The sequence below is a fragment of the Pongo pygmaeus genome, chromosome 1, assembly GCF_028885625.2.
Source record: "Pongo pygmaeus isolate AG05252 chromosome 1, NHGRI_mPonPyg2-v2.0_pri, whole genome shotgun sequence".
Taxonomy (NCBI): domain Eukaryota; kingdom Metazoa; phylum Chordata; class Mammalia; order Primates; family Hominidae; genus Pongo; species Pongo pygmaeus.
This window is the reverse complement of record NC_072373.2, coordinates 152,922,314-152,946,193: the sequence shown is the minus strand read 5'-3', so window position 1 is coordinate 152,946,193 and position 23,880 is coordinate 152,922,314. Positions and strand designations below refer to the sequence as shown.

At 36.8% G+C, this 23,880-nt stretch overlaps 1 protein-coding gene across 1 annotated transcript in view; it reads right to left on the bottom strand.

Annotated features, from left to right (window-relative positions):
• Nucleotides 1-18,321, bottom strand: part of PIGK (phosphatidylinositol glycan anchor biosynthesis class K) — a 127,391-nt gene extending 109,070 nt beyond the window's left edge. The window contains exons 1-3 of the mRNA XM_054480412.2: nt 18,172-18,321; nt 9,291-9,344; nt 5,502-5,593 (exon numbers count right to left, since the gene is read on the bottom strand). Of these exons, the coding sequence (XP_054336387.1) occupies nt 5,502-5,593; nt 9,291-9,344; nt 18,172-18,264 (239 nt within the window). The 5' untranslated portion in view covers nt 18,265-18,321. The remainder of the gene's footprint in view (nt 1-5,501; nt 5,594-9,290; nt 9,345-18,171) is intronic.
• Nucleotides 18,322-23,880: the final 5,559 nt, after the last annotated feature.

The window sequence follows — 23,880 nt, the reverse complement described above, 5'->3', positions numbered from 1 at the left end:
ATGATCAACATGATTTAAAAAACAACAATAACAACAATTAGTGACTTTTTCTACTTACAGAAACATTACCAGAATTTACATAACTGACCAAATAGCTCCTACTTCTAATTCTAATATTTATTAACTGGGAAAGAAGTTAAAAGGGACAAAAGACAAAAAGGAAACAAATGCATCCTGAAGGAACTTAAATGGTAATACATAAGGTGAAGGGTGACTTGTTTTGGGCAAGATTCTTATGGATTTCTGATAGAAAAAAATCAATTGAAGTGCCCTGGTAAGATTGCCCCAGCCATAGATCCCTCAAGAATAAGTTAGAAGATAGTTCATAAAAATCAACTATAGCTGGGCACAATGGCTCACGCCTGTAATCCCAGTAGTTTGAGAGGCCAAGGTGGGTGGATCACTTGAGGCCAGGAGTGTGAGACCAGCCTGGCCAACGTGGCGAAACCCTGTCTCTATTAAAAATAAAAAAACACACCTGAAATCCCAGCTACTCAGGAGGCTGAGGCACAAGAATCCTTTGAACCTGGGAGGCAGAGGTTGCAGTGAGCCAAGGTTGCTCCACTGCACTCCAGCCTGGGCTACAGAGCAAGGCTCTGTCTCAAAGATAAAAAACAAGAAAAAAAAATCTGCTATAGCTCAGCACAGTGGCTCAGTGCCTGTAATCCCAGCACTTTGGGAGGCCAAGGTGGGAGGATCACTTGAGCTCGGGAGTTCGAGAACAGCCTGGGCAACATTGTGAGATATCAACTCTACAAAAAAATTTAAAAATTAGCCAGGCATGGTGGTGCGCACCTGTAGTTCCAGCTACCTGGGAGGCTGAGGAGGGAAGATCACTTGAGCCCAGGAGGTTGAGGCTGCAGTGAACCGTGTTTGCGTCACTGTACCCCACCTAGGGCAATGGAGTAAGACACTCAAAAAAAAAACAATACCTGACTAAAAACAACCAGACTATACAGCACTGTTAGCTCAGTGCGGGTTGACAAACAAGATTAAGAGAATATAAGTAAATGGTATTCATAACAGTTTCCTTTCTCGTCTAGACTAATGAGGTTCTACTTAGCTATGGGTCTTTAGCACACTATTCATTCATTCATTCACTCTGCAACAACATACCAAAGAACGCACTGTGAGAAATACATAGTATAACATCCAGCTTTGAAGATATAAGATCAACACATGTAACAAAGTGCCAAAAGAGAGGCACAAATACAGTATTTATGCAAGAAAAACCAAGAAAGCTTTAGGGAATTCATGGATTGAATCTGGACATCAGAAAACTAGAGGGGAAGGAGAAAGGAAAGAACTGCAGGTGAGCGACCAGTGCAAGGTAATGAAGGACAATACAGTGACTAGGAAGAAAATGGCTGGAGCATAAGAGATTGAAACTGAAAGATCAGAATGTCAGATTTGGAATCAGACTGCAAAAAGTCTTCAGTACCAGGATAAGGGATTTGAACTTTATTCTAAATACTCTAAAAAGCTTTGAGTAAGGGGAAATAAAGAATAAAAGCTTTAAATTAGGAAGATTAATCTCACATAAGACTGAAATACAGAATAAGAAAAAAAATAGTGTTAGATGGACTCAGAAAAGCTACTGGATTTTATAGAAACAATGCATCAGACAGGGATCACTACATAAACTCACATCCACCCAACCTGTAGTGGAGCTAAATTGTATTTTTAAAAACATTATATAGACATTTTACTCTGTGAACTAAATCTTTTGCACTCAGCCAAAAGAGAGTGACAGAGACAGATCATGTCTCTCAATCTAATAGTAAATGCATTTATTCTCTAGAGTAAACAGGAGATGGGAGCTATGATTCTACATTCCCTCAGTCAGCCTCAATTCCCATGTGCTTCGCACAGCATGCGGAACACAATTCTAGTGTTAAAGATACGTATATTTTTCATAAACGTGGCTCTAATCATAAGCAAACCACTTTATCCAGTGTGCAAACGAAGAAAATAGTAATAGCACTGGAGGAAAAACTAGCTGTGGTAGACTTAATGAAAGACAATACTAAACTGTAATTTATGTGCTGTTTGGGAAACTTTCAGGAGTGACTGTGGCTCAATGTTTGCTTCACATACTAACCTTAGAACCTAACCCTACTTAATGCCTTTTCTTCATCTTAATCATACTAAACATACTGAAGGTAGCTAAACAGGGATTTAGTCCAAAACAATTATTTGAGGGCAGAAAATTCCCAAAAATAATGAAACATTTTAGGAAGCTAAAACCAGGCAAATAAAAACAGAATCTCCATAAGGTTAGAGATTTGTGTGGGCACAAAGTACAAAAACCTCACCTGCATGGAACTTAGATAAGAAACTGGTCATACTCGAGCTAGAGAGCACTTATGAGGGTCTTATGAGTGTATCTTTGCATTTTCTCCCAGAACCATTAATAACCCTTTTCCCTGAGTCAATATTTTCAAATATTATAAAATTCTAGCAATCTATTTATTAAAATGTCTTTAATATCATACTAACATTTTCTAACGTTGGGGGAAGTCAGGGACCCCGAACGGAGGGACCAGCTGAAGCCATGGCAGAAGGACATAAATTGTGAAGATTTCATGGACATTTATTCGTTCCCCAAATTAATACTTTTATAATTTCTTATGCCTGTCTTTACTGCAATCTCTGAACATAAATTGTGAAGATTTCATGGACATGTATCACTTCCCCAATCATTACTCTTATAATTTCCTATGCCCGTCTTTACTTTAATCTCTTAATCCCGTCATCTTTGTAAACTGAGGATGTATGTCGCCTCAGGATCCTGTGATGATTGTGTTATCTGCACAAATTGTTTGTAGAGCATGTGTGTTTGAACAATATGAAATCTTGGCATCCAAAAGGAATACAATGGCTGCAATTTTCAGGGAACAAGGGAGATAACCTTGTTATCTCCTGACTAGGGCCCAACTGCCTGAAGGGCCGGACAGAACAGAGTCATATTTCTCTTCTTACAAAAGCGAATAGGAGAAATATCACTGAATTCTTTTTCTCAGCAAGGAACAGCCCTGAGAAACAGAATGTATTCCTAGGGGGAGGTCTCTAAAATGGCCGCTCTGGGAATGTCTGTCTTACACGGTTGTAGATAAGGGATGAAATAAGCCCCAGTCTCCTGTAGCGATCCCAGGCCTATTAGGATTAGGAAATTCCTGCTTAGTAAATTTAGGCAGACTGGTTGTCTGCTCTCAAACCCTGTCTCCTGATAAGATGTTATCAATGATAATGCATGCCCAGTGGGACATGAAACTTCATCAGCAATTCTAATTTCGCCCTGGTCCTGTGATCTCGCTCTGCCCCCATTTGCCATGTGATATTTTATTGCCCTTGAAGCATGTGATCTCTGTGACCCACACCCTATTCGTACACCCTTCCCCTTTTGAAATCCATAATAAAAACTTGCTGGTTTTGTGGCTCAGGGGGCATCACAGAACCTGCTGACATGTGATGTCTCCCCTAGACATCCAGCTTTAAAATTTCTCTCTTTTGTACTCTTTCCCTTTATTTCTCAGACTGGCCAACACTTAGGAAAAATAGAAAAGAAGCTATGTTGAAATATCGGGGGCTGGTTCCCCTGATATTCTAACACTAGACTAACACAATTTAGCGGATACAAATATTTTTACTTTTAAAATACAAACTGTGTTTGCTTTGCACAACTGATAAAATATTTCCAAATCATACATTTATTTACCCAATACTAGCTGAGCAGAATCTTTTCTATTGATTTCTATTTATTAAATAACAAATGGCTTAAATCACCAACTGTTTAAATCCTTAATTACCCCACAACAAAGACTTCATAAACACAGTTATAGATAAGCAATCATTTGAAACAGAAATAAGCTTTTAAATAACATTCTTCAGAAACCTAAGGACAAACCTACTAAACATAATATACAAAATATATCCTATTGCTATTGTCTATTCCTAAAAGCTCCTTCCAAATCTAACTTAAATCATTTAAATATATCTTAATGATTGACTCATACAACAAAGATTAATTTACCAAAGAAAAACTATTGCCAAGCCATGCATAGTGATTCTCTAGAAGAGTATGTCCAGTATAGACTCAAGAGCCATTAAAGACCAAAAGATAACTACATAGGCCTATTTGAGAAAAACCAATTGACAAATGACAAGAATTATATCTATACACTTGCTATAACAAATCAACCTCCTTCTCAGACTTAATGTAATTTTAAAATAGTAATATTATCTAGTTGCCATGATTTCCAGATGAAATATGGAAATTATAGTTTTGTCAGTTACTCAGACTGAAATGATCTATTCACAAAGACTGTAATATAACTTTGTTTCCTGAGTCATTCACTGTTTCCTTTCTGTTCCTGCAGCACTTTATGCATATCTCTTATTTGTTTTTACTGGAAGTACTTGAATCCTGAAAGAAGGTACTATTATTATCATGTAACAAATGAGAAACAAGCTTAGTATAGTAAAGTGACTTAAAGAAAAATCATAATTAAAGCCAGATTTCAAAGTCATATCTAACTACAAGGCTCTTTCCACACTGACTCACTGGTACTAAATAAATCAACCCTAAATAACTGAATTGACTACAGTTTCTTGCTATAGCTGCTTTGGTAGTAGGAAAAACAAATCTATCATGGACAAAACAAAGTAGAAGACATGCTCTGAGTGAAGGTGTGGGGATACTGTCTATTACCTGAACTCACTCCCTACAAGCAGGAAAACTCCCACTTTATGAGTCTTCATATAAAGCAAAGCCCATCTTCCTACACAGAGGCTAACAATGCCATATACTAGCTCTTCCAGTCACCCTGCAGCACAGACATGGGCGCTGAACCTAGACTTTACCAATATAACATTCCCACCAAGACCTCTATAAGAGAGACAGTAAGAAGTTGGGACAGCAAAGTTCGAATTTTGGCAGCAGGAGGCAATAGCAACATTAAGTTTCAAAAGGAAACAAACAGTAGCAGCTATGCAGTGGCTGAGTCTAGGCTTCAGCAATTTGCATCTCCATTATTGTCACCAGACTGTTTTAGGTCATTTTTTTGCTATGTCTCTTCTAATATCTAGGCTTCCTTGTTCCTGGCTATTAAAGGATACAACCTTCTCACTAATTTGGCAAGGTAATCAATATGCTTTCAATAAATTCCTTTTCCACTTGAATCAATAAGAATTGCACTCCATTATCTGCAATTAAAAACCCTGACTGAGCCATTTACTAATTAAATACATTACACTCAATAATTATATTTTATCCAATCTTTTTACCTTAGCATTTGTTCTTTTATATAATTTGTCATTATGGTCTTAAGTAACATCTAATTTATACATGGTAGTATGCTCTAATGACAACAATAAAAAATCTTCAAATCAGATTTTTTTTTTACCTTTTTCAAAAGTAACACAAAATACAAATATAATAACAATTATCTAAGGGTTATTTTCACTGAAGTTCAAAGTTAAGCTTTATTAAGGCTTCTTACCTGTCAGGAATACCTAGCCTCTTGACACTTCTATAAACGGAAAGCGTATTTGCAACATGTCGATAATTAAACCAGAATCGGGATGTACACACCTAAAGTATTAAAACAAAAACACAATTTTTATGCATCAAGGCTAACCATGGAGCTGCAGAGTATTTTTCTTTAAGCAGGATACAGAGATCTCTAAGAAACAGTATGCCATAATTCAGGCTTTAAAACAGCAAATACAAAAAATTGTCAGTAAAGGCCAGGCACAGTGGCTCATGCCTGTAATACCAACACTTTGGGAAGCCAAGGTGGGAGGATCACTTGGGTCCAGGAGTTCGAGACCAGCCTGGCCAACATGGCAAAACCCCACCTCTACTAAAAATACAAAAATTACCCAGGTGTGGTGGCATGCACCTGTAGTTCCAGCTACTTGGGAGGCTGAGGCATGAGAATTGCTTAAACCTGGGAGGTGGAGGTTGCAGTGAGTGGAGATGGCACCACTGCACTCCAGCCTTGGCAACAGAGCAAGACTCTGTCTCAGAAAAAGAATTGTCGGTAAAACTAATCTCTCCAAAGAGAAGTCTTTCATAACTACTATTAGATTTTAAAAGACCATTCAGCTTAAGAGAAAGCATATCTTTGAGAAATTTAATCAAATACTGAACCAACTTAGTTATCACAATTTTTGTGACTCAATAACATTCCTATTTCTAAAAAATTAAATTCTTTAGAATCAAAGACAATGCCCATAATTTCCTCACAGAATAGAGAAGAAAATTAGCTACATAGGGTTATACAATATTTGTTTCATTCCACATTGCTTCCTTTATTGTGAGAAATGTAGGACACAGGATAAAACATAACATATAAAACAACTGTAAATGTACATAAGAGAGTGCATTATAAAGAAGCTACTGAACTCAAGAGAAAATTAGAAACAATCCAACCAAGTTTTATAGTTTAAAAAAATTCCTAAGAATTATATTAAAGGTGCTAGGAAAATCTAATTCCATGCCTCAAAAGTTAGTGTTGTTGAGAACCCATTCTAAGGTAAGCAAATATAGATTGGGGTCACTTGGTAATATATCTACCAAGCACAATCCTGGCTTCTATCACATGCCTGTGCCTTTAGTAGGTATAACGACAATTTTGAGAACAGCGTAAGTGTTCTTGCCCCTGACAAACAGAAAGGAACTACATGGTTTTTTTAAATTAAGTTTTCAACCCAGAATCCAATCAGGAAAAGACTAAACTTTTGACTATATAAAAATGTAAAATTCCATATATCAAAAATATCATAAAATTCTGGCTGGACACAGTAGCTTACATCTATAATCCTAGCAGTTTGGGAGGCCAAGGTGGAAGGATCACTTGAGGTTAGGAGTTAAGGAACGGCCTAGGCAACACAACGAGACCCCCATCTCTACAAAAAAAAATGTAAAATTTAGCAAAGAGTGGTGGTTTGTGGTTGTAGTTCTAGCTACTTGGGAAGCTGATGTGGGAGGATCACTTGAGCCCAGGAGTTCAGGGCTACAGTGAGCTATGATCACACCACTGCACTCCAGCCTGGGAGACAGTGCAAGACCTTATCTCCAAAAACTACCTTTTTAATTTTAAAAAATAAAGTACAATTTATTAAAGTTTCACTATACTAATATGTAAAATATTGGACAAAAAAAAGAAAACTGCAGTTGTAATACAATGCTCAGTAATGTTTCTTTTTCATCTTTTATTTTTTACCAGGTTACTGAAATTGAAGAGAGGTTTGGTTAGAGGTTTCCCAGAGCAAGGAAGGCTTTCCTGTGTGTGTCAGTATAAGCTAACAGTATTTTAGTTCCAAAAGATAAGCCCTTTGGCAATTGATGGTCTGCACATAGGCAGTTATTGCCTCTTGAACATGGAGGGGCTCCTAGTTTCCTGTAGAAAAAGTCTATCCTGTCAAATTGGTAGATGATGGCCTGACTCCCAATAGTTCTCCTTACTTTTAAGTAGGCATTGAAATCCTCTCTCCTTATCTTTAGCAGTCTTTTCTCAGCAACTTCAGAAAAATTTCTTCTGAAGGGTAGCATATATAACAGGTTTTTTTCTTGAAGAACAAGAAAATGAGCCATGAACCCATGTTACACTGTCCTATTTAATCACAATGCTATTATATTTAAAACAAACAAGTATAGAACCTGTAATTACCCTATTTACTTATAGGAACCTATAGATAATTCATTATCTATATTTTTATCAAATGTGTTTGTCAAATGATTCTCAATAAATTTACAAAGCCTCATTCATTTGGCGTCGGTAAGTTAATTATAGTCTTGCATGTTTATTCTGCACTTTAAGTTGAATTCCTCTATCCATCTCCTTTACATTCCCACTATATTCTTACCATTTATAATCCCCAGTTTTCTTCCTTTTCCAACATGCATTAGTGGCTTTGAGATGCTGTACATTCTCTGCTCCCTTTTTCACAAAATCAGCTTCCTTTCCTGCCTCTTTGAACCTATTCTCTATTTCCCCATTGTTTCTTCCAGTCCAACCCTTGTACATGTTTTTTCACTAAGTCAAACATTATATTTTCTAATCATATAAATGCCATTAAATGAAACTCCAGTAATGAAACTATTATCCAAATATTTTCCAAGCATAGGAAAAACAAATTTGATTATGTGAATTCTGTTTGAGGAATTAAAACTACAAATTTCTGAATCCAGAAAAATTAAAGATGATAATTCACACTAAGGTTGGGCAAAAGGCAGAAGAAAAAAAAAGGCCAATAAGCAGGCCTTACTAAAAATCAAAACAATGCAAATTAAAACAAAATTTAATGTGTTGACCAGCAGTCAAAAAGTTAAGATAAAAATTAAGAATACATAGCTGACTTGGATTTAGAAAAGGAGCCACAGTCTTTCTGGAGGCAATCATGCTCCATGACTTCACATTCTTACACTTAGGAATTTATCCTAAACAGAAAATTAGTCAGGTCACAGAGTTATGTGTATAAGAATGTCCAACACAGCCCTGTTTACAATAACGAAAAATTTAGATTCTAAATGCCCATAAACTGGAGGTTACAGTACATTCATAAAACGGAAGAAAATACAGCTTTTGGAAAAGATTATATATCTCCATACCTACTGGCAGGGAAAGATCCCTAAGATAATACTAAAGGGTTGCAAAATAGCAGGTATAATATGATCCCAATTATATAAAATCATATATCTATATATCTTTATGCTTATATATGAAGAGGGAAAGGGCTTGAACAATGCTCACCAAAATATTAACTCTGGGATGTGGGACTTGAGGCCATTTTCCCTGTCTTCTTTAATTGAGGTGAAATTCGCAAAACAAAATTAGTCTGCCTTCTTTAAACTTTTCTGTATAACTTAAACTTCTACAGTGGTCATTTATTATTTTTATAAGCAGAAAAAACAACCGAAAAATTTTTTAAAAGTGTAAGTAGAAAGTATCTATAAACTAATACTATAAATAAGAGATGCAATTAGTAGTTTCCGGCATTAAAATATTTCCACCTTTTATAAAATGCTTCCTTTAACAATAGCATTCCTAATTTATTCTTACATTTATTTTCAGATCACCACTTGACAGATATTCTGAGGACAAAGAATATTACTAGAGTATTATAGTTGATGTGGTCAATTTAAAATATAGCCAAATCAAAATAAAGAATTTCTGATATAAAATGTAAAAAAATAAATTGTATTTTCAAAAATTTGATTCACACAAATTTCTCAGATACATATCTAATGTGAACAGCAAGGTATACTTTTGCAGTATACTTACCAGAACAGCCCAGTTGTTTGTATGGCCACTTCTAAAGAATTGTTCTGCTTGATCCTAAATAAGCAAAACAAATAGAAGAAAAAGGCACAATTTCTCAGAATAAAGACTGATAATGGACAGTTAAGACTCATGTAGTTTTTACAGTTGTAATAACAATCATCTTACTTAAGTTTATGAAGATTCAAAGAATCAAAAGAACTTATTGCTTAAGATACTATAAGGACAAAAGTCCTGAACTGGAAATCTGGAGAACTGGGTTTCATTCTTGGCTTAGACACCAATTAAACAGAGTAACCTTGATTAAGATACTTAACCTCCCTGGAGACTCAGTTTCCTCATGTGCAAAATGAAAGCAATGCCAACCCTTTGCTCTTTTCAACGCCAATCACAGTGCTCTTTTAGAGAACTGTAAGATATATGTGCAAGAGCTTCTACTTTAAAATATATTTACATTACTCAAATGAAAGCATACTATATAACTCATATCTTTCTATTTCCCATACCCTGAGAATTATTAAGAAAGTAGAATGTATGTTCAATTAAGAACATACAATCTGCTTGTTCAACATTTAACAAGGCTATTATTTAAAACTGCAACCTCGTCCCACCATTTTTCTTACTATGATTTATTTTTTCTACTGTGTTCATCATCTTGTTACATTATATATATAATTAACTTATTTATTATATGTATTAATTGCCTGTCTTTCCCAAAACAATGTAAGCTTCAGTAGGGCAGGGGCTTTCATCAGTTATATTCAATGATGTATTCCAAGTAAGTTTGGCATATAGTGGGTTTTTAATAAATATTTTTTGAATTAATGAGTCCATGATCCAAATGCCTTTACTGTCGGTGAACAAATCAAGAGTCTCCTATGGAAAACTGAAACCGCATGGTTGATAGGTTCAGAATATGGTAAGAAGGTATTACATAAAGGTTGTACTATAAAGTTGTAACTTTCAAAATCTCCTTTTAGGGTTGTACTCTGATAATTCCTCTATTAAAGTGATCACTCTCTACAGTGAGAAGGCAAGGTAAAAATGCATATGCCAGGAATTTAACCAAAGATTAATATTTCACTTTTAGTAAAGCCATACAGATAATTTTTATCCTCATGAATTGCTTGTGAGATATAATCTCCCTACATCCTCAACAAAAACAAAATTATCACTCTTTGAACTTCTCATAGACATCTTTTTAATCCTTTAATCATTTAATAGTCATCTCAGTTGATTCTCTAAAATCTCTGCAATTATGTTAACCAATTCTTTAATATTGGTCACAATATTAAAAATTAAAGATCAGACAAATGTGATACAACACCCATAAAGATTGCTGAGGTTTCTTTCTTTCTTTTTTTTTTTTTCTGGAAGATATAATTGAAAGAGGAGGGGCTTGATTGCTTTTAAACATTTTATCTCAAACACAGACAGGTCTTTTCATATGCTTCTAATTTTCCATTCAGTCCTGTAATTGTGAATGACTTATTTCATGTCTTCATTCTACACATAAGTTAACATGCTTCCTGTTTAAAATTTCATTCAGTATCCATTCTTACTATGTTCTAGGTACTTTATTTGAACTCACCAATATAGCTGATTGAGCACATCCTCTAGCATTCTGCCAGGGACCATTTCACCCATCTATTAAAGTAAGTCTAAATTATATTTGCCATCTCAAGACACTAAAATTTTCTAACACCATCCTGACACCTAATGAACATGATTTTGATTATATATTAAAATAATAGTGGATATAAGCCATACTGACCTCAGATCAGCTCCCAAACATTAATTACTAGACCTGTCAGAACGTCTAGGTTCAAATCTGGGCTCTATTACTTACTAGGTGTATAAACAGGAAAGTTCCTTAACTTTTCTGTGCCTCCTAATCTCCATCTATAAAACAGTAATAATATTATCTGACTCAGAGAATGTAGGAATAGTGACTGGAACATACTAATAGACTGAAAAACATTAACAGCTTTAATTTTGAGCTAAAAAGAAAATTTCAGGGAGAATAAATTTAAACTTCCACTTGTACACACATCTGTACCTGTGTGCACAAGCGCACACACAAGTGTAAAGACCCAATTATTATATATGCTGCCTACAAGAAACTCACTTCACCTATAAATACGCATAGACAAAGTGAATGAATGAAAAAGGACATTCCACACAAATGGAAAACAAAAGGGAGCAGGAGTAGCTGTACTTAGATCAAAGACTTTAAATCAAAAACTATAAAAAAGAGACAAAAGTCACTATACAATGATAAAGGAATCAATTCAGCAAGAGAGCATACAATTATAACTATGTATGCACCCAACACTGGAGCACCCAGATGTATAAATCAAATGTTATTAGATCTAAAGGGAGAGAAGAGATCACAATAAAATACTAGGTGGGGACTTCAACACTCCACTCTCCATTGGACAGATCATCTGGACAGAAAATCAACAAGGAAACATTGAATTTATTTTATTTTTGAGATGGAGTCTCATTCTGTCACCCAGGCTGGAGTGCAGTAGCACGATCTTGCCTCACTGCAACCTCCGCGTCCTAGATTCAAGCAATTCTCCTGCCTCAGCCTCCCGAGGAGCTGGGACTACAGGTGTGCATCACCACACCCAGCTAATTTTTGTATTTTTGGTAGAGACGGGGTTTCACCATGTTGGCCAGGCTGGTCTCGAACTCCTGACCTCAAGTGATCCGCCCACCTCAGCCTCCCAAAGTGCTGGGATTACAGGCAAACAGAACTAACAGACATTTACAGAACATTTCTTCCAACAATGGCAGATAACACATTCTTCTCGTCAGCACGTGGAACATTCTCCAGGACAGACTGACCAAGTGGTAGGCGCAAAACAAGCCTCAGTGAATTTTTAAAAATCAAAATTATGTCAAAAATCTCTTCTGACTACAATGGAAAAGAACTAGCAATCAATTAACATGACAAATTTTGGAAAATGTTCAAATATATGGAAATTAAACAACATGCTCCTGAACAACCAATGGGTCAAGGAAGAAATTAATAAGAAAATTAAAAATTTCCTTTAATACATGAAAATAGAAACACAACATAACAAAACCTATGAGATACAGCAAAACAGTACTAAAAGGTAGGTTTATCACAATAATCGCGTACATCAAAAAGTACAAGGATTTAACCTAATAACACATCTCAAGGTACTAAACAAGAACAGACCAAACATAAAATAAGAAAAGAAATAATACAGATCAGAGCAGAAATAAACAAAAGAGAGTTAAAAAATACAAAAAAAGTCAACGAAGCAAAAAGGTGGCTTTTTAAAAAAATAAACAATATCAACAAACCTTTAGCCAAACTAAGAAAAAGACCCAAATAAATATATTCAGAAACAAAAAAGGAGATATTACAAATGGATACCACTGAAGTACAAAGAATCACTAGAGACTATTATAAACAACTACACACAAATACACTGGAAAACCTAGAAGAAATGGATAAATTCCTGAACACATACAAGCTACCATGACTGAACCAGGAAGAAAGAGAAACCTGAATGGACTGAGGCTGAGTAACGCGCTTGAAGCAGTAATAAAAGTCCCTCAATGAAGAAAAGCCCAGAACGGGATGGCTTCACTGCTGAATTCTACCAAACTTTTAAAGAACTAACACCAGTTCTTCTGAAACTGTCCCAAAAAAATTGAAGAAGAAGGAATTCTTCCCAATTTGTTTCATGAAGCCAGCATTACCGTGATAACAAAACCAGAAAACAAGCATACAACAAAAAAAAGGAAACTACAGGCCAATACCCGTGATGAACATAGATGCAAAAATCTTCAACAAAATACTAGCAAACTGAATCCAACAGCACAACAAAAAGATAATACACCACGATCAAGTAGTGTTAATTGCAAATCAATAAACATGATGTATCACATCAACAAAATGAAGGACAAAAAACATATGACTGTCTCAGTAGACACAGAAAGAGCATTTGATAAAATTCAACATCCCCTCACGATAAAAACTCTCAACAAATTGGGTATAGAAGGAACACACCTAAACACAAAGAGGCCATCTATGAAAACCCACATCCACACCATATTGAACAGGGAAAAGTTGAAATTTTTCCCTTTAAGAACTAGAACAAGACAAGGATACCCACTCTCACCACTCTTCTTCAACATACCGCTGGAAGTTCTAGCCAGAGCAATTAAGCAAGAGAAAGAAATAAAAGGCATCCCAATTGAAAAGGAGGGAGTCAAACTGTCCTTGTTCACAAATAACATGATCTTATATTTAGAAAAACCTAAACACTCCACAAAAAAACTCTTAGAACTGATAAGACTAATTCAGTAAAGTTGCAAGATTCAAAAATCAACAGAAAAAAATCAATGGCATTTCTATATACCAATAATGAACTAGTTGAAGAAAAATCAGGAATGTAATCCCATTTAAAATAACTACAGAAAAATTAAACACCTAGGAATAAATTTAACCAAGAAGTGAAAAATCTCTACAATGAAAACTACAAAATATTGATGAGAAAATGAAGAGAACACAAAAAGATGAAAATGCTTCCATGCATTGAATTGGAAGAATTAATACTGTATTGTTAAAATGACCACATCACCTAAAGTGATCTACAGTTCAATGGAATCTCTATCAAAATACCAATGATATTCTTCACAGAAATAGAAAAGCAATCCTGAAATATTTGCAAACTATTCATCCAATAAGGGATTAACATCCAAAATATACAAGGAACTCAAACTTATGTTAACGGCAAAAAAAAAAAAAAAAAAAAATCCAATTAAAAATGAGCAAAGGATCTGAATAGATATTTCTCAAAAGACATACAAATGGCCCACAAGTATATGAAAAAATGCTCAATATCACTAATCACCAAGGAAATGCAAACCAAAACCACAATGACATATCATCTTAGTGCCTATTATCAAAAAGACAAAAAATAACAAATGCTAGTTAAGATGTAGACAAAAGGGAATTGGGAACTCTTATACACTGCTGGTGGGAATGTAAATTAGTATAGCCACTATAGTGAACAGTATGGAAGCTCCTCAAAACACTCAAAATAGAACTACCATATGATCCAGCCATTCCACTACTGGGCATATATTCAAAGGAAAGGAAACCAGTAGGCCAAAGAGATATCTACACTCCATATTTATTGCAGCACTATTCACAATAGCCAAGATATAGCATCAACCTGAGTGTCTATCAGTAGATGAATGGATAAAGCAAATGTGTGTGTGTGTGCGCGCGCACATGTGTATATATAAAATGGAGTATTATTCATCCATAAAAAGAATAAAATCCTATCATAAACAGGTACATGGATGAGCCTGGAGGAAATTACATTAAGTGAAATAAGTCAGGCACAGAAATTTAAATTTTTTAATTTCAATATCACCCAAATATGGACATTTTTAAAAACTTGATCTCATGGAAATAGAGTAGAATAGAGGCTGGGAAGAATAGGAAGGTGACAGGGGGAGTACAGAGAGACATTCGTTAACAGATACAAAATTACAGATAGCAGGAATAAGTTCTAGCCTTCTATAGCACTTTAGAGTAACTATAGTAAACAATAATTTATTATATTTTCTCAACTACCTAGAACTCTTTTCTAAGTGTTAACTCTTTGTGTTGAATATTATCAACGCAAAGAAATGATAAAGTTTTGAGGTGACAGATATGCTAATTACTCTGATTTGATCATTTCATATTGAATGTCTCAAAATATCACACTATATACCACATAAATATGTACAATTATTGTGCCAATTAAAATATATATATTACAAAAAGAGAGGCATCGCTTAAAGAGAATACAACATTGGTCAGAAAGTAAAGTATCTATTTCTGGAGATTTGTGAAATATCATTAACAGATTTTAGAGTGTACATGTAACCCTCAAGAATATCAATTTTCATTAGAATATCATTTGCTGTAGTAATACAAGTTAAATCATATGTTAACTACCAATAGAGATGGAAAAAAACTGTGATCTCTGAAATTACTATGACTAGGATAAAATACACTTAATTTAGCAAGGCAATAACATACTATTTCACATTAAATGAAACTATAATGGGTTGTCTATTGTTAAGCATTGTTTCTGATAAATTATTGACATGATAAATATAGAATAATAATCTGAACAAAAAGTGTGTGTGTGGCATGTGTGTGGGGGGGTGTGTGTGTGTATTTTTCCCTCTCCAAACTCAACAGCTACCTGGATGTTAAAGAAAGCAATGCGCTACAGTGGTTAAGCCTTGATTTGGGAATTCAAAGACCTAAGCTAAAATGCAGGTCCTATCTCGCAACTGGCTGTGAAATTGGGGTAAGTCAGTTAGCCAAGTCATTTAGTCAAGTCTAAAGACTTGACTATTCTCATGTCTCTAATGTGCCTTCCACCTCCAAAGTTCTTACTTCTTTCAGACCTTACTGAAAAAATTTAGATGGCAAAACTTTTTTGTGGTTGTCTAGACAATACAGTCATTATAAAGTTATTCATTCTACATACAGTAAGTGGAGCACCTATTATGTGCCAGATACCATTAATATATAGTGACACAGAAATCACTAAAAAGCATGCTGCTTTCTCTCAAGAATCCAGAGTTCAATAAAGAGGAGCATGCAAACACATTACACTACAATTATTACATTCATTAATTCATCACACTCATTGGGCAACATGCCAGTCACTGTCCTGAGTGCTCCAAATACAATGCTGGGCAAAAATAGCCATAGTACTGCCTTCAAATAGGGTACTATCTAATTGGATAGATATACATTTAACGGATAAGGAAAGACACACAATATAATAAGAGTATAACAAAGGAACCTGACCTGGTCAGGAAAGTTAAAATCCAAAAGATGAAGAAAAGAGGAAATACAATTCCAGACAGAGAGGAGACAGCTCTAATGTGAGAAAAAGCTTAAAGGTTTTGAGAAACTGAAAGCAAGTTAGCCTAACTAGAAGTTTGAAAGAGAAAGAAAAAATTTGAAGTGTAGTCAGGGCCCAAAAAATATGCAGGGTTTTTGTTTGTGGGTCATGGTGAAGAGTTTAGAGCAACATTAAGGTGATATTTTGAGCAACATTAAGGTCCCTGGGTGACATGATTGGAACTGCATTTTTAAAAGTTACTCTGGCTTCAATTTGGAGAACAGATTGAAAGGAAAAAACAATGACTCAAGGCAAAACATTTAGGAAACTGTTGCTCCTATCTCTAAGTGAGATATGATGGAATAACAGTACAAAGTATACACGGGTTATAGTAAATGAGTGCTGTATCAAGTGTACGAATTACAAGAGTAAAGGCAAAGGTAAGAGATAGGGAAAGGTTCTACAGAGGTTATGCCTTTACTGTATCCTAGCACATGAACAGAGGAAACACGATGTATAAAATACTGTAATGTGAAAAAGCACAGCAATTATGTAACTACAAAAAATAGTAATAGTATCCAAGATGAAGTAGTCAAAATTAGAATAAAGGAGGCAAACAGAACTTCTATTTACTCATATTTATGTTCTCTAAAAATTATGCTATATAAACACCGAATATATAAATTAACAGTAATTCATAAATATATATGAAGTTCATGCTCAGTATCTTTTTTTAACTGATAGAGTGTGTATTCAAAAAGTTTGGAGACCACTGGTCTAAGCTCAAGGTGACCAGGTGGTGGGGAGAAGAGGTTCCAATATGGAACACTGGAAAAGTAGGCAAGAACCAGGTCATAACGTTTAGGCTTTATTCTGTATGCAATAGAGAAATATTTAAAATATTTCATCAGAAGAATAACCTGATCAGGCTTACATTTCGTGGAGACAAATCTAGCACCAAAGTGAAGGAGTATGGAGGCCTATGGAAAACAAGATAAAGTAATCGCAAGAGTCTAGACAAGAAGTGATCACAGCCTGAATTAAGTCAGTGGAACTGGAGAGGTGAGGGCAATTTTAAGAATTCAGATCACAGAATTTAGTGATAATTAGAATATGGGATAAAGAGATTAAGACTCTCAGGTTTCTAGCTTAGGAGCAGCACATCTGGTTGAGAAATGGAGGAGAAAAGGGGTGCTTAGTTTTTCAGTGCCTTTTTAAGAGGCGGTAGGATAAGCAGAAGATAAAACTTTGGACACAGATTTTCAAATGTCTCCTGACTATCCCGGCTTCTTAGTCAGCTGGATATGCAGGCCTGAAAAAGATACCAGACATCTAGATTGCAGACCGGGACTGAGGAATCAACAGAGTATGGTGGATAGTAAAAGCATTATAGAGCACCAGAACATCCTGTGTCCACGTTTAAAAATGGGAAGCTGGAGGAGCCCAGGATAAAACTAAGCACCCCTTTTCTCCTCCATTTCTTAACCCAGACGTGTTGCCCTAAGCCAGAAACTTGAGAGTCTTAATAAACACTTATATTTATCCCACGTTCTAATTATCACTAAATTCTACGATCTGGAGTCTTAAAATTGCTCTCACCTCTCCAGTTCCGTCTGACTCCTATCAAAAGAGGGCTGCAGCTGAGTAGTAGGAAAGCAGTTGCTGCACAGACATTTCACCAGCCTCTTGCTCGTATTTCACCTGCTAAGAACTGCACACATGTAGGAGCAAAGGATCAGGTCCTCCTCTGTCTCCGAGGGTTTCATTATTTTAATTCATCGTTTTAAAAGGATGAAACAGACCAACACTGTCCTAACCCGTGCCCAGTGACACCCTCCTCAAACCCAGCCTGGGTCAGCGGCTGATTGACTCCAGGAGGCTTCCCTCAGCTGCTGTGTATCGGACATCTGCTGGAGGGCTCACAGGCACGACACAGCCGGCCTCCCGGGGCTCTGTGGCCAAATGAGCCTGACTCCTACCTCGATATGACTAGCGGCCACGCTGCCGAAGGACAAGAGCAATACAGCTGCCAAGGTACTCGCAGCCCGGCTGAGGCTGTCGGTGACGGCCATGTTTGCCGGCTTCAGACTTCCAGCACCTGAAGGGGCGGAGGCAGTGCCGTAAAGTAGCGCCGTGGGTTTTTGCGACGCCATCCGCGCCTCTTCGAGGTGGCCCTCTGGTCCGGCTTTAGAACTCCGCGCTTTTGTGGAGCTCGAGAGTCCGGGGTAGCTGGGACAAGGTAGACCCAAGATATCGACCTTTTTATTTTTAACTGCATTTTCAGTTTGGAGGTTGTAAAATAGGTATAACATTTAAGAAAAAAATTTTGAAAGGTGAGCGGAGGAAAAACCCGTGACTCCTTAAACTTTAAAAAGTTATTTCTGTGATCCCTTATTTCTTTATTTATTTTATTTATTTATTTATTTATTTTTTGCAGAGTGCTGCCAATTCTTTGAAAATATGAAGCTGGATGTGGTGGGAAGAACAAGCGTTTTGGCACAAAAAGATGATTAATTGGATGAACTGTAAATGGAAAACGTGGGTGGGCGCTGCAATTTAGAGGCTTGGGGTCTACTACATGGTGAAAGGTTTAACATGGGAAGCTAGTTAAGTTTTTGTTTCTTGAGTATCTTCTGTAATTATGGAACTAAAGCCTATCTGGAAGAGACACAGCTCGTGTATATGTATGGTCCACCATTCTCTTTATTATGTGCGTTCAGTTTTAATTTATGCATTTCATCTAGTATGACAAACGTTTCCACTCTGCTTCCTCACAATTTTAACATTTAATGGTGAGATAAAATTCCATCCATTATTGATGCCTCAGCCAAAGTAATTGTCCCTCTACTGCACAATGCAAAGTTTTTAAGTTTTACTATGAAAATAATATTGTAAAGAGTATCTTTTGTGGGTTTGGCTTTTTAAATCTGTTGAATTATTTTGTTTGTATAATTTTCCTGAACTAGGAATTTGGAGTCAAGATATTCTAAAACATTTTAATAACTATAAATGATGTTGCTTTCCAAAATGAACAAGCTTACAGCGCTATCAGAATACACAATACCAAACCATACCATTTTTTTTTCCTTTAAATTCTTTGGTATGAAATGTTACCCTTGGTAACTATACTTATAATTCTTTGGTTACTATCAAGATCTGATGTCTTTCTTGTGTTTCTAAACTATCTCTGTGTCCTCTGATGTAAATTCTTTGTTTATATATTTATGTTTTGCATATGAATTTGAATAATATATTTATAAATAAGTAACATTAGCCTTTGCCATATTTTATGCTATTGCTTTTCCCATCTTGTCTCTCTTTTCCTTTTATTTGTTTCTTTTGCTATTGCACTTTGTGAGAGGTTTCATGCTATGTAGTCAAATTTAGGTTTTCCATTATGTGAATCCTAGAAAGTGAATACACTGCCAGAATATCTTCCATTTATTCATTAATTCAACAGATATCTATTGGATGCTGATGATTATGAAACAAAGTAGCAAAGATAAGAAGCCATTTGCTCATTCTGCTCCTTTGCCAGCAATATTTCACAAAGCCCCTGACTCCTTGACTGTGAGCAGCCTTGTGGAAGAATGCCTTGAAGACCATAAGCAGGATAGGGAACAGGTGTGCACATCTCTTGCCTGAATCACTGAATTTTTACAAAAGATAAGTTCAGTGATCCTAGCCTTTGTCTCTTCCTGTACTTAAGATACTGTCGGACAAGATTAATGATTATGCCTCAAATTCATGACCAGATGTAACTTCATACTCACACTTTGATAAGACTTTACTTGTATTAACCCATTTTCATACTGCTATGAAGAAACACCCAAGACTGCGTAATTTATAAAGAAAAAGGCTTAATGATGGACTCACAGTTCCACATGGCTGGGAAAGCCTCACAATCATGGTAGAAGATGCAGGAGGAGCATGCAAGTCCAAAATCCAGCAGGGCAGTCAAATCTTAAAGCTCCAAAATGATCTCCTTTGACTCCGTGTCTCACATCCAGTTCACATTGATACAAGAAGTAGGTTGCCATGGTCTTGGGCAGTTCTGCCCCTGTGGCTTTGCAAGATACAGCCTCCTTCCCAGCTGCTTTAACAGGCTGGCATTGAGTGTCTCTAGGCACACGCTGCAAGCTGTTGGTGTCCCAGGCACACGCTACCATCCTGGGGTCTGGAGGATGGTGGCCCTCTTCTCACAGCTCCGCTAGGCACTGCGCAAGTGGGGACTCTGTGTGGGGGATTCCACCCCACATTTCCCTCCTGCATTGCCTTAGCAGAGGTCCTGCATGAGGGCCCTGCCCCTGCGGCACACCTCTGCCTGAACATCCGGGTGTTTCCATACATCTTCTGAAATCTAGGCAGGGTTCCCAAACCTCAATTCTTGACTTCTGTGCCCAATATCACATGTGAGCAGCCTGAGACTGCACAAAGCAGCAAGGCCCTGGGCCCAGCCCATAAAACCCATTTTTTCTCCTTGGCCTTCTGACTTGTGATGAGAGGGACTTCCAGGAAGTCCTCTTACATGCCCTGGAGACATTTTTCCAATTGTCGTGGTAATTAACATGTGGCTTCTTGTTACTTATGCAAATTTCTGCAGCAGGCTTGAATTTCTCCTCAGAAAATGGGTTTTTCTTTTCTGTCACGTCATCAGGCTGCAAGTTTTCCTTTTATACTCTGCTTCCTCTTGGACGCTTTGCCACTTAGAAATTTCTTCCCTCAGGTACCCTAAATCATCTCTCTAAAGTTCAAAGTTCCACAGATATCTAGGGCAGGGGCAAAATGCCACCAGTCTGTTTGCTAAAGCATAACGAGAGTGACCTTTACTCCATTTCCCAACAAGTTCCTCATCTCCGTCTGAGACCACCTCAGCCTGGACTTCTTTGTCCGTATCACTATTAGCATTCTGGTCAAAGCCATTCAACAAGTCTCTAGGAAGTTCCAAACTTTCTTACATCTTTCTGTCTTCTGAGCCCTCCAAGTATCTAGGAAGTTCCAGAGTTTCCCACATTTTCCTGTCTTCTTCTGAGCCCTCCAAACTGTTCCAACCTCTGCCTGTTACCCGGTTCCAAAGTTGCTTCAACATTTTCCGTTAACCTTATAGCAGAGCCCCACTACCTCAGTACCAATTTACTGTGTTAGTCCATTTTCATACTGCTGTGAAGAAATACCCAAGACTAGGTAATTTATAAAGAAAAAGAGGTTTAATGGACTCACAGTTCCACGTAGCTGGGGAGGCCTCACAATCGTGACAGAAGGCAAAGGAGGAGCAAAGGCACATCTTACCTGGCGGCAAGGCAAGAGAGCATGTGCGGAGGAACTGCCCTTTATGAAACCATCAGATTTCATGAGATTTATTCACTATCATGAGACCAGCAGGGGAAAAACCTGCCCCCATGATTAAATTACCTCCCACCGGGTCCTACCATTGACACATGGGGATTATGGGAGCTACAATTCAAGATGAGATTTGAGTGGGGACGCAGCCAAAACATATCATTAATGTAATTTCTGAGCACATTTGATGTAACTTCTTAACACATGCAGAGCAACCACCACCTATGTTTAAGCTATGGGGTGAATCAATGCTTTGGAGCAATATAACAAACTCTCTGAAAGATTCTCCCAGGTTGCAGTACTCAGTAAGACTTCTGAATAAAATTAACTTTAATTATTTAGAAGCCTGTTTTTTTTCTTTAGTTGACATAACGTATCAGGATATTGTAGCTGGAAATACGTAGGAGGTTATTGCTCTCACGAACCTTACATTCCAGTAAGGAAAACAGACAATAAGAAAAAAGAAAAATGAATACAATAAATTCTCATGGTGATACAAATAAGGTAAGATGACAGAAACTGAAGGGAGAGGGAGACACTACTTCAGTGGGGTGGTCAGTGAAAACCTCTGCAAAGGTCTTGTGAAATCTGAGACCTGAATGACAAGAAAGAACTAGCGATGCAAACATCTGAGGGCGGCACATTTCTAATATTTATTTTTTACTAGTTTTATTTTGTGTTAATTTTATGTTTAACTCTTTAACTATCTGGAATATATTGTGGTACAGGAGTCCCCCTTATCCAAGGGGGATATGTATCAAGCCCCCCAGTAGATACCTGAAATCACAGATAGCGCTGAACCCTATATGTACTATGTTTTTTCCTACATATATGTATCTATGATAAAGTTTAATTTATAAATTAGGCATAGTAAGGTATTTACAAAAATAATAATAAAATTGAACAGTTATAACAATATACTGTATGAATCTTACGTGAATGTGATCTCTCTCTCTCTCAGAATCTGCCATACTTACCTATTGCCAGACCACAGTTGCCCATGGCTAACTGAAATCATGGAAAGCAAAACCACAAATAGGGAGGGCTACTGTATATTCTATAAGATAATATGTGAATTGTCTATTGCTACATAACAAACCACCCAAAACTTTGTGATGTGTCCAAGCCCAAGGATGCAAGGTTTCCAAGCTTCCAGATCCCAAGGATACCAGGAAACAGGATTCCCGGGAGGCCATTGCTATAATGATCTACCACTATTTTTTACCAAAACTGGTATTTGTATTAGGCTGTTCTCCCATTGCTGTAAAGAAATACCTGAGACTGGCTAATTTATAAAGAAAAGAGGTTTAATTAGCTCATGATTCCATAGGCTGTACAGGAAGCATGATGCTAGCATCTTCTCAGCTTCTGGGGAAGCCTCAGGAAACTTACAATCATGGTGGAGGGCAAAGTGGGAGCCAGTACGTCACATGGCCAGAGCAGTGAAAGAGGGGGGAGGTGATACACACTTTTTAAATGGCCAGATGTCAGGAGAACTCACTATCCTGAGGACAGTACCAAGGGAGATGGTGCTAAACCATTCATGAGTAATCCACTCATCCACCCCCATGATCCAATCACCTCCCACAAGGCCCCACCTCCAACACTGGGGATCACAACCCCACATGAGATTTGGGTGGGGACACAGATTCTGTATCAGTGTTGTTATTCAAAAAATTTTGTACATAGTCCTTACCATTCCCATTTCCTTGTGATACTCCTTTATTAAATTATTAGAAGAAATAGAATATTTCGGCTGGGTGCAGCCTGTAATCCCAGCACTTTGGGAGGCTGAAGCAGGTGGACCATATGAGACCAGGAGTTCTGAGATCAGCCTGGCCAACATGGCGAACCCCATCTCTACTAAAAATACAAAAATTAGCTGGGCATGGTGGTACGTGCCTAAAATACCAGCTACTTGGGAGGCCGAGGCACGAGAATTGTTTGAACCTGGGAGACAGAGGTTGCAGTGAGCCAAGATCGCACGACTGCACTCCAACCTGGGCAACAGAGTGAAACTGTCTCAAAAAAAAAAAAAAAAAAAAAAAAAAAAAGCAGTATTCTAGGTATTCTGTTCCTTCTACACAACTATTTTGAGGCCAGTGCCATGTTAATTATTGTTGCTTTTAATATGTCCTAATATTTAGCCATTAGGGCTAACCATTTCACTGTATTTCATTTTTTACAAAATTATTGATTTCACCTGAAAATTTTCTAACCAAATTTTACACAAATTTGTTCAAGTTAAAAGAAATGCTACTTGGATTTTTAGTGGGATTATACAAAATCTATTAATAAGTTTAATAGAAACTGACATCTTTATATTTACTCTTCTCATCTGAGAACAT